General features: G+C 37.7%; 1 protein-coding gene across 2 annotated transcripts in view; it reads right to left on the reverse strand.

The window, feature by feature from the left end:
* Nucleotides 1-456: 456 nt before the first annotated feature.
* The window catches only part of barhl2 (BarH-like homeobox 2), a 60,830-nt gene continuing 48,845 nt past the window's right edge, over nt 457-12,441 (reverse strand). Inside the window, exons 2-4 of one of the 2 annotated variants that reach the window (XM_064330558.1) lie at nt 4,253-4,692; nt 2,644-2,869; nt 457-1,433 (exon numbers count right to left, since the gene is read on the reverse strand). In XM_064330558.1, the coding sequence (XP_064186628.1) occupies nt 1,121-1,433; nt 2,644-2,869; nt 4,253-4,598 (885 nt within the window). In that variant the 5' untranslated portion in view covers nt 4,599-4,692 and the 3' untranslated portion in view covers nt 457-1,120. Of the gene's footprint in view, nt 1,434-2,643; nt 2,870-4,252; nt 5,332-12,441 lie in introns of those variants that run through there. The other variant, XM_064330557.1, reaches the window with a different exon arrangement.

The following is a 12,441-nucleotide window of genomic DNA, read 5'->3' on the forward strand; positions in this document are numbered from 1 at the left end:
TGAGAAGCCTCGCGCCTGCTGTCTGTCCTAACCGGTTGTCTGAAGCGTTCTGCTGCCACGGAACAGCTGCCAAGCTGGGACCACCTTCCCGTTTCCCAGGCCGGCCTCCCAGCTCATCAAATCATTTATTCTCACCGTCAGAAAGCTGCTAAATATTCACATAGAACCCTCGTCTTATTTAAATAAGCACAGGCTACAGCTATTCAGCTGAGATTTTAACGAAGGAGAAAATGTAAAAAAAAAAAAAAAAAAGACTGATTCAAACGACTCAAAGCATGTAGCCTAATGCTATGTAACATGTAAACCACTAGCCGTGATATTATCAACCGAGGAGCAAAAACTGCTATAATTTAACATAAATATGAACGTATACTTTCTGATCAAATTACTCTGCGTCGGGCATATCCTACATTACGGAGGAACTTCCCTCAAAGGGAAAAAAAAATTAATCACAGGTTTCAGTGCTTGTAAAAAAAATTAAAGTTTTTATTGTTGTTACAGAATGGCATTGATAGAGAACCCCATCATAACATGATGTCAACCAAGCACAAAATAAAAACTAATTTTAATTAATTATTCGTTTCACCTAATTATCGAATTTAAACAAATGAAGGAAACAAATCAGCATGTTTTATAAGCGGACCTCTCTGACGACATATAATAAATATCTCACTCAGTACACTTTATATTAACGCTGCATGCCTCTTCAGAAGACAAGAATAAAAAAGACCTTGAGAAAGAGTGCGGAGTTCCCAGGCCATCGTCGCCGTGTTTTTCTGAAATAGAAAAGTCTCTGAGATGCACTTTGTGTCACTCCTTTCAATTCGACCCTTTCTTTCCATCGTATAAACTTTATAAGTTTATTTGTTAGTATAAGTGTATTTGTACAAAAGAAAATAGTAATAATAAAAACAAACATTTGAAGAAGTCCCTTTTTTTCTTTTGGGGCTAACGTTTACAGTTCATTGTTTTGTTAGAACTAGTTCATATTAAATATCACTTTTTTGTTCTTCAATAAAATCGTCTCTGTCTTGTCTTTTGAAAAGTCTTTTTAGTTCGGAACAGTTCCTCACATTTCATGTGTTTAATAGGCTTTAGATGTTGTTGCTGTTTTGTTTGTTTACCGAGGATGTGCCGTGCCGGGAATGGGGTTAGCCAGTGGATTTAATGCTGGTTGCCCCCCTGGCCCAAGACCGTGGATTAGAACCCTCGGGACCAGAGGCCTCTGGAGACCGGGGTGTGGCGCCGACGGAGTCCGGTACATACTGCTGTACATTGCGGCGGCTGCGGCGGCTGCTGTCGTGCTGTCCATGGTGCCCAACAAGCTCGGGTGATAAAAATATGGAGATGGGAACATTCTTTGTAATGCGGAATAATTTCCAGCTTCAGCCAGTAACTCTAATCCGACAGCGGTCTGCCTCTTCCACTTCGTCCTGAAATCAGATCAAAATACAACAAATCAATTATTTAACCGGCTCAGAATCCATTAATTCCCCTAACACCCCTCAAATCAGATGGGCTTAATCACTTGGCGCATACATTTGAGTTTATTGCGTTAATTAGATTAATTGAAATTATTGCCTATGAAATATAAAGTGGTAAGAATTATGAAAGTATTGGAAAAACCATAGAGAAGAAGGTGCAGGCTACTTTCGTGTGAAATCCTTGAAAGAATTAAATCCCTGAAAAATGACATTAATAAATTTGAATTTAATAATTACAATAAAGGTTGATTTTCACCTATTCTTCACTAAAACGCCCAGGGCTAGTGTGACTGGTGCTTAATTAATTGACATGTATTAATACAGGCCTGTAAGGGTAATATAATAGCATGCACAATAAAAAAATCCCGTAAATTAATTTCCTAAAATAATACAATATAACTTGTAATGATATATGATTATTGCTTACCATAATATAATAACTTGGAAGAATATACATATATATACAGAGCAAAATGCATTTGAATAAAATGCATTTGAATGAAAGCTATGCGTAAACATGTTTGTACATGTTGCAGCCTACTATGTTCATTTCCCACATATAGCTATGTATTATTTTAAAAAATAACAATAATTTAAATCCTCGTTTGTTACTCAGAGCATTATTTTAATTATTATTATTTTTTAATTTTTTATTCAACATTATTTTAAGCGTCGTCCTCCACAGTTCGCGGATGCGTATTGTGAAATGGTAGCCTTTCTCAAATTTGTTTTTAATTAAAGCAGTTGGATGTCTGTGCAGTAAATAATTACCCTGTGCATTTCTGACAGCACAGCTGAAATGATTGGAATGGTCAATCAAATTAAAATAGTCCGAACAAGGTAGTCTATTGCATATCCAAAACAAATACTAAGGTATATAGCATGACAAGCTGTAGCGTAAAAGGATGGCACGCATTCGATTCGGCTATACGTGTCATATTCTTACAATTATCTAGCTGGTTCATTTCAATATGTGAAATAATCAGGAAGAATTAAAAACTGACAGGACTTCAATAGAAATTAAGTTTTAAAAATGTAGTTAATATCCTATTGGCTATATAAGGCAAATATTAATGATAGCACTTTAAAATTATACATTGTATGATAACACCTAAAATAATTATTGTATTTTAGGGGAAAAAAAATAGTTGGTGCCTACCGTCGATTTTGATACCAGGTTTTCACCTGTGTGTCGGTCAGATTGAGTGCAGCGGCCAAGTCCATACGATCCTGCACACTGAGATATTTCTGGCGTTCGAAGCTCCGCTCCAGTTGGTTGAGTTGATGGTCGGAAAAAGCCGTCCGCGCTTTTCGAGGTTTTTTAGAGCGAACGGGAGGACTGTCTCTGCTGCTTGAGATCTCTCTGTCACCCTCTTCTTTTGTTCCTAAATGGTGCAAAAGCAGTAGTAAATTGTAAATACATATTTAATTATACGGGCGCAAACAACTGCGCATCACACTGCGAACAGCTAATGCAAATAAATCCAAATAGCATTATGCAAAATAAATTCACCCTAGATCGCATCAATATTCAATATTCACTATGTGTATAATGCTACTATAATGCTACTACTAAATAGACGTGCAATTCGCCACTAGATTCTGCCTTATATTCAAACGCCATTGTTTGCTAGTACTGCTACTTTGAGCTCCAGAAGGTATAAAGCAAATGGAATTAACCCGAGAGGTTTGTCAATACATACACATAACACATTTACTAATTATAACGAGAGGTTTCAAGAATGGAGGTAAACAGATTGACTCGAATTGGGGCTGCGACTGAGATTGCAGAGCACGTTCGGGACTCCAATAAAAAAATCCGGATTGTATTTGTCAACTTTAGTTTTTTCGCTGAAAAGCTGGGAAATCGATATGTCAATCCATCTCTATTTGTAGCAGTTTTTGCGGCGCTCCATGATCTCCCCTGTAGGAAGAACAATAATCTCTCTAATTGACCCACTAGGGAGGCTGGCGCGCGGGGAAGAAATCGCCTGGCTCTACATCTGTGCTCGGTTCGGTTATGGTAATATAAAGCACCAAAATGATAAACATAATAATGCTGTATGTAGTAGCTCATGTTATACCTATATTACTGAAATTCACAAATATGCACACCTTGTGTGCTTCTGTGTGTGTGTGCGTATGTGTGTGAGTGAGTGTGTGTGTGTGCGTGCGTGCGTGCGCGCGTGTGTGTATGTGTGTGTGTGAGAGAGAGAGAGAGAGAGAGAGAGAGAGACTTTCATGGCTAAAAAATGACAATTGACAGATATTGGTGTTAGCACGGCATTTCAAGAGATGAGAATGAAATTAGCCTAAGAAAATCTACGTAATTATATTGGCATATCTTATTATTATTATTATTATTATTATTATTATTATTATTAATAATAATAATAATAATAATAATAATAATAATAATAACAATAATAATAATAACAATAATAATAATAATAATTGAATGTAGGAATAATAAAATCAGTTTAATTAGCTATTATGGGGGTGTAGGCTACTAGCCTACAGTGACTTACTTTACATACTAACGAGACTTAAAATTTGTTACTTTTTAAATACAAAAATCCACCAAATTCACCATGCATATGTGAATGGTTTCAAATTAAACCTACATGATCAACTAGGTAGACTTGATCATGTAGGTTTAATTATAAATATCCATTACAAAAAATGGCCCGTTATCTTTCATTTAAATCTCACACTTTGCAGCAACAAAAGTATCGGACATAGTTTAAATGGTACAGATGTTTGCTTACCGTTACATTTCATGTCGCTCTGGATGTCATCTCGTTTGTCCAACTTGCTCCTAGTTTCATCTTGCTCTAATTTTGGCCTGAAGCCGTCCGTTGCCGTCGCGCTCTCTGGTTTTGGGGTGTGATGGGGTGATGGCACGCTGGTGCTGTACGGAGCGCAGGCTGCCAGTGGTTTGCTGTCGCCCAGAATGTCTTTGATTAAGAAAGAGGAGGTGGCAGTCCTCGGGGCAGAGCCGGCTGCTCCGAGCTGTTGTGGCTGAGGTGATAGCTGCAAACTTTGCTGTTGATTGTGATGATGGTGGTGATGCTGAAGGCTGTCTTGGACCAGATGCGGATCGGCGTGCTCCATGGTAACCGAAATGGGGGACGAGGGGGCAGTTCCCACAGTGTCTATCTCCGAGCATGGTGATGGGGTTGCCTGGCTCCTGAAATCCGCGGTCCTGCTGTCACCAAGACGGAAATCTCCGTTCATTAGAACCGGGCTACCCGAATTGGTTGTGTTTGATAAAATAGTGTCTATTCCAAAATTAGACCCGCTGGATCCTTCCATAGTAAGAAAAAATGTGATTATGTAGCCTTCATAACAAACTTTAAGAAGCTAAACTTCTCCATGCATTTCAGAAATATCAGTATAGCACTTATGAACGCAGACACCGAATACCAACCTTGTGTAGTCTACAAAACATAAATAGTAATAAAAATAATAAATAAACAAAGTATTCAGGAAAAGAAAATCCTTTTAGTGTTCACAAGCGGCCCGAAAGATGTACTCTCCAAGACTTCCTTACAATCAATGTAAAATTTGAAAAGCAGTGCTTCTGTGTAGTCCACGTCCTTTTGTTCAGGTTATTTAACTTTCTCTCAAAGTTAAAGTGTGGAGAGACTCGGAGGGCTAACTGCTCGACACCACGTTCTCTTTTTGCTTGCAATCGTTCTAGTGTTGCTCTACAATGACTTCCTACACTGACGTCACATCTATTGCAAAGGGAACTCATATTTTCTCCTTTATTATAACACACTGCCCGTTTTATCCTCCTCTTCTGCTATTGGTTGTACCGTGACGTTGCACGCACTTAACCAATCAATGAGTTGTTACTTTATCTTGTCAATTTCCAGCCAGCCATTGAATTTGAATGCTCTTTTTAGCTCAACTCATGCTGTCTTAAATAGTATCTAAGATAAGGGGGAAATACATAGCGATATAAAAGGTTAAAACGTTGCGATTTAGTTAGCAAAAGATACAAATAAAACTATAACGTTACAAAGACTAATAAAATCAAATTTATTTTTAATCTTTTTTAATTGGAAAAAAAATGTTAACGTTTATAGGCCTGCATTTTTGTAGAATACTTTTTGTCCGTCTTTTTCTCTCTCGTGTGGATGCATAGAAACTGACTTCAGATTATTATTATCATTATCATTTTCGCAAAATAGTCTTATGGGCCAGAACTGATTAATGCGATTGTTTAGTTTCACCGTCATCAGTGCCACCCAGAGAACTATTACAGCAGTGGCATTGCGATCAGAATAATGAAAATAAACTTTAATGTTGACAGTCCTTAACCTTTTTTTTCAGTGATAAATGTCAATTTCGGGATTACAGTTCTTATGCAGGCCTATTGAATGCATGATGCTACGCTACTAATAAGAATAAAATTGTGCGGCGAATGTCACGCACCAAATGACAGGCTACATCTTTTTTTTCCCCCAATAACTAACGAGTTGCCCTGTAGCTTTCATTAATTCGAAATGAGAAAGTTGTATGCGAAAACGCCGAAGTATGGTAAAAATATTTGTAGTGACACACAGAAACCAACTTGTGTTGAAGTGTTGAAGTCTGTGCCTCTTGTTGAATGTCTGAAAAGTGCAGTGAGCGGTGCACTCCAGATTATCCACAGCGTTGAAATAGCGTAGTAATTATGAAGTGCCAATGACTGATACAAAGCTTTTCCAATATAGATGGCATGTGAATTTAAAAACGCGTTCACGAAAAGCATTTTTTTTAAATAACGGAAGTCACGTCAGATTTTTTACGAGTAACCTTCTGGATGCTTTTAGTTAATTTACCTTTTTAGCAGGTATTTAGCACTTTCTTTATATAGTGCAGCTGTATATTTCTGTTATCAATATTCTCGTCTGTATAGTGTCTACGTCAAAAAGCATTCAAATAGATATTTTTTTAGACAGACTGACATATAACACCGGTGCTGGAGAAGATGGTTTATATCGTGAGTGCTCTTCGTCTCCTCCAGATCTGCCTTTTCTCTCCCGCAGGTTTGTTGTGATAGCGTTTTTCCGTGGACCCCGCCGTGACTGGCAGACAATTTTAACAATATTCTGCTATATGCCATGCGGAGACAGGCGGTTAGAGACTGACCGGCGTGGGACCCTGCATAGGTTTGTGTTGTGGCATTTGTTTTGTTCATGTAATTGTATATATGCATATATATAGGAATTATAAGATCACTTTGCAATATTATCCAGGCAGTCTATTAAATTATACTAATTAAACTATTATTATTATACTTTTTACGTGTCTGTACATTTGAATAAGTGGAATATGCCATTTTTATTATTTTTTTTTTTCCTGGAAAATATCGACCGTGTTTTTTTATTGTTCTTGCTACTACTACTACTATTATTATTATTATTATTATATATTATTATTATTATTATTATTATTATTATTATTATTATCAGTAAACTAAATAATGATAGTGGCAACTGCGCTAGCAGTGTAGATTAAATAATTACAGAAATGTGTTACGAATATGAATGAATCATGAAAATGAATGATTATTGCTATTTATGAATTATTAATTAACTATCTTCCTTATTTTCAGTCCTGATAGGGGTAAGCTGCAGCGTGTTCTCAGAATGGTTTGCTGTTTATGAATATTATTGACAAATGTATAGGTGGCACAATCTGTCAAGAGAACTCAGAAAGTGCTTTTCATAGAACGATAGTCAGAGTGAGACGATACCGACAAATTTGATGACGAGCGCTTCTTTCCACAAGAAAAAAAAAAAAACAAACAAAAAAAAAAACTTCTAAGATCCTTTAGGTTTATAGTTCTTCCAATCGCAGTATATGTTTTATTTTAGTGTAGGCCTAATCATAAAATATATCAATGTAAAACATTTTTAAAAAGATCTGTATTGGAAGCCCTATAACTTTGGATATAGGGCTATCCTGAATTTATTTTGTGGTCATTGTGTATTTGATTGGGTCTGCGCATGGATATATTTACATTTACATGTAAATACATTGCAGCACGTAGCTTGTGTTATTCTGAAGCTGAAGTGCTGCACTGATACATGATACATTTTACAGGTGTAAACAAAAAAACGCTACACCTTACCTCATAGCCTATGTCCGTGACTTTACCCACTGCTGCTCATGCAAATAAAACTGTTAAAAATATGTTAATAACAAGTTGACGTCAAATAAAGAATATATTTTTGATGAAATGACTGGCCGCTTGAGAGGCAAAAAAAAAAAACCCACGTATTGCTCCGACTGAGACGAGACTTGAACTTTCACCACAAGGCGGCGACAAAGCAACCACAAAAATAATATCCGAGAGTTCGATGCCCCGTAACACATTTTACTCATCAAAACATGCTCAATAACTAACTATTCGTTTAAAAGAAAGAGTGTTCAAATTCGACCTATTTCACTTGTTGGTGATGTGGTCATGACAATAGATTAATCTTTAAAATGGGCAAATATTTGTCATCGGAAATTCCAGGAGGTCCTGCCAATAGCCTACGACAATGGCCTGTACATTGTTGGGCCATACAATTCAGAATATGTTATTAGAAGCAATAGCATAGTTCATAATACATTTTAGATGACCGCATCAGTTAAACACATCGTTGTATTTGCACACTCGTTTTCTGAAACTGAGTTCAAATAATACGTAAATTCAAATAATGACGCCTGTGTTCAGCCGCACTCATCTGGGCCGTTAAACAATACTTTAATGAGACATTTGTCCCCGTTTTGATTATATTAGATTCGCCGTTACTTTTCACAGTCTGCGTTCACGAGGACAATCTATAAGCAATTTATTTTTCTATTTACTTTTTCCTCCTCTATTGTCCATTAAGTGAATCCAATGGGGAAAAAAATCAAAGCAATGGTTGAACATGCCAGTCAATGTCGTGAAACTAATTTAACAAGATCATTAACATTCTCCTAATTAAAACAGCTCTCTGAGCTATAATCAATTGTATTATTATGTGTAGTGTTGTTGCTGAATAGTTACCAGTTAAAGTATCATGTTATTAGCCCTTGTTTATAGGACAGTAAAGCACCGAATTGATTCTTTCTCGGTTTTGCGTTAAGCTGTCATTCTCAAGCGGGATATTTGAAGGCTTGCAGCCACTGAGAAACTGTTCCGCCGTCTTGATACAGAGACAAGAAACTTAATTCCGTCAGTCACTACATCATCGTAATGCTACGTAGCCTATTAGGAAACAGCTTTAGTAGGGTACAATTTACTTAATTGGGCGTCGTATAGTAAATGCTTTTATACATTATCATCGTATGCTTATTACGTCATAATTATCCGATGTAAGTTTTTTAACCACTGGTTTGACCTTTCAGGTCAATGGCAAATTGGGTGCGGTCTCTGCACATGGGCATGTAATTTTGCTGTTCACTTATAGACTATAGCTTATATTTAAAATAAGACCCATGTTAAACACTACAACTCGGTAGCCACTACGTATGAACATGACTGCATCAGTCGTCTATTTTAATTTACATGTAACCTTTTCTTCAAATAAAAGCCGCCTGTTATAAGAGCTTTTGCATGTCGGTTACCAATTTTGACCGACGAAATGAGCAAATAGCTGTGAGAAGAAGGATCTACTGCTACTAAATAGCTTTGAATCCCGCACGATTTCTTTATGGTCTCCCGACTCCAATTAGAGTTAACAGTGATTCAGCTGCTTTAGCCAGACACGCGGTGTTGATTTTCTTCGGGAATTGCACGAAGTTAAACCACACGACCGCGAGGTCATCCGATGCTCATTCTTTCACTTGGACAGTGCACTGAGCTATTTTTTCATTCTCTACCCTAAACAGTTGCATATTTCCCTTTGCCCATCTAGTTCTCCGAATTGGATTGAACAATCATGATAGAAAAGAAGGTTGTAGAAGGGCATTTTCATTCCGCATTAGGGGTTGGCGCGTTTGTATGCAGAGAGCAAGTCAATGGCCTTTGCCTGTTGAAGACACATGCTACACCCACAGCTGTGCTGCTTGTTGGCAATCACAGACAATTCTGTCAAAAGCACCTAGGCCTTCCTGCCAAGTTTGTCTGGACCTTTTGGCTTTCAGCTACAGACACAGGGGATGAGCTAAATGGAAGAAAAAAAAACACATAGCAATGCATTTTATCAATTCAGCATTATTTGGGCATAGGCTAGAACTAAACATTCAAAGTGTGTATAAAAATCCTTAGAAGGACCTCACATGGATACACTATTTGGATACTGTATTGCATTATTTAATGACACAAGCAAACACATTAGACACATGACTGTTATAGAGCACATACCTTCACCCTTCTTTCCAAAAGCAACTCCGACACAAAGCCCTACGGACTTTCTATTGGAGCCCATCTATGTTTTCACTCAAGTGGATCCATTTGCCCCCCATCTGATGCCTGTGTTATATTAGTTTGTGATTTTGTGTATATCCCTTATATCTACTTGTTCCCCTACTTGATAAATTATATTTTATAGTAATATGTTGATCTGTTTACATCACAATTCTATTTTTATCCATGCATTGTTTCTGCCATTTTTAAATATTTTTATTTCATTCTGTTTAAGATGATTCCTCAATGACAAGCAAACATATTATTGGTACAATCAAAGTCTGCAGATAACAGGACAGTATTTCTATTCATTTGTAAATCTTTTTTTTTTGTTGTTTTTTTTTAAGCATATTGACCTTATACATAATTACACTTCTACTTCTTTTGTGATTATATTTTTGGTCAGAACATTATTATTATTATTATTATTATTATTATTATTATTATTATTATTATTAATAATAATAATAATAATAATAATAATAATAAAATTGTTGTTGTTGTTGTTGATGATGATGACAAGATTAACAATGTTAATAATTCAATGTTTTCAGAAAGCATTGCATTTGCATTTGTTCTTGCTAAAGAAAAAATCTGGTTGCTTATTATTGGTAAATTGGGTTAGATTTATTTATCAGTGCTACATATTTATTTGAACACCCTCAAAATGTGCCAGTGTGACGGATGTCATACTGTATAAGCTCACACTTAGCACAGCTATTAGGTTACCGTATGGCAGAAAGTGATCAGATTAGAACTGCCAAACTATGGACAAATTACTTGTCTTTTACTAAGATTGTATAACATCTTCCATTCCTGCAGAAAGGAGAAGGGTAACAAGAAATTGTTATGTGAGTCAAAATTCAACATTAGATCATATTTTAGGAGCTCTGATATTAAAGGTTGCAGCTTTCAGCAGAATATGACATTTACAATTGTGCATTTCCGGATCATAATATCATACTTTTTATGCTGAAGCAGATTTTTCTCTGCCTGAATATACACTGTAATAAAACACATGACATTCAAGTTTAATATGAAGTGTGGCCCCGTATTAATCTAAAACACACAATCAAACAGACATAATAAAACAGGAGGAGAACGTAATTGGGCCAGGGCACTTGAATGACACATCCATCGCAGTTTTAATCTAATGTGTAAATAAAATACTGTGCATGTGTGTGCGAGCGCGCACGCGTGCCCGTGAGCGTCTGGGCTCATGCGCGTACGACCGTATGCGTGCACGCAAGCGTACGCCTGCGCTGTGTCTGCACGCGCAAGTGCGAGAGGATCCACGAGCTCACATCCGTATTCTGTTTGGTTTCGATACGTTTATTTCGCAAATAGCATGCCCACATGAATTTGGATGGGCGGTGCGGCCTTCTCTCCGGACAGAAGCCTGCTTTCCTTTTGTTGGTTTTTCAGATCCAGTGGGAGTACATGATCAGAGATGCTTGAGGAGCAGAAGGCACATTGATTTGGGCTTCTTCTGTCCACAGACTGGCCCTGCCTGACAAGGCTGCTATAACAGTTGGAGAGGTCTATACAATGACTTAATTACCAAAGCTGTCAGTCAAGCAGGATGCTAGTGGCCACGTCCATGGCTGCAAGGAGCATTCCACTACTGGGCTGCCCGCGTGATTGATCCATGCTGATGGCATTGCAAAATAATTACAGTGGATTTCCTGATGTGTGATTTTATACCGAGCTCACGCTTCACAAAGGTAATCGGAAGGATCAGAGGGGCCAGTGCCATTTCTTATTACCTGAAGTCCGAGCAAAATGGTGAAATAACATGAAGGAGAGCTGCGAGGAAGAGGGACGGGGGGACGGGGGACGGGGGACGGGGGGGGGGGGAGGTGACGAGGGACGGAACGTTAAGGACTGCTGAAGGGACAGGCAGGCGCTTCATCACACTGCGCAAGCGATTTCTTTCCGAGCCAACAAATGGCAGATTGATTTTGTCCACCGCGGGTTTAGTCAAATTTAAAATGATCCGGGGGTTATTACCGAGATTGGCATCGCAACTGACAGGCTGTTGGAGGCTAAATGGGGGGATATATCTTATTTGCGATATATTTTAGCTGCTGTCAACTAAATTTAATCGGAAACATATAGTGAGCTCTGTTTTTTTAGATACCAGCCCACAATAATTGAACTTGGCTGCCGTGGGATGCTAACCCCAGTCTGCCCCCCCCCCCCCCCCCCCCCGCAACCTCATAATTTGGCACGTTGTACAAGACAAATTGAAATTAAATTCTGTCCACAGAGTCCCGTGTCTCAAGAAACTAAAAAGTGGTGCTTTTTTGTGTACAATTTGGCAAAAAGCATTATTATACAGTGTTTGCTGACGGGATAATAAATGTTTAAAGAGCTGCTATCAGTGTATAGCGTTTTAGATCTCTATCACCTAAAGCACACACAGACTCCGCTCTTGGAAAACATTAAAAAGACTTGATAATTTGCTATTATCCTAGGGAAAACACAGCCGTGCTTTCTGTCCTTCTTTTATTACATATAAATAGGCCCTGTATGTATAGTTGGGCAGCAATATGTTGGTATTTTTATATGGAGGATGGA

The sequence above is a fragment of the Anguilla rostrata genome, chromosome 4, assembly GCF_018555375.3.
Source record: "Anguilla rostrata isolate EN2019 chromosome 4, ASM1855537v3, whole genome shotgun sequence".
Taxonomy (NCBI): Eukaryota; Metazoa; Chordata; class Actinopteri; order Anguilliformes; family Anguillidae; genus Anguilla; species Anguilla rostrata.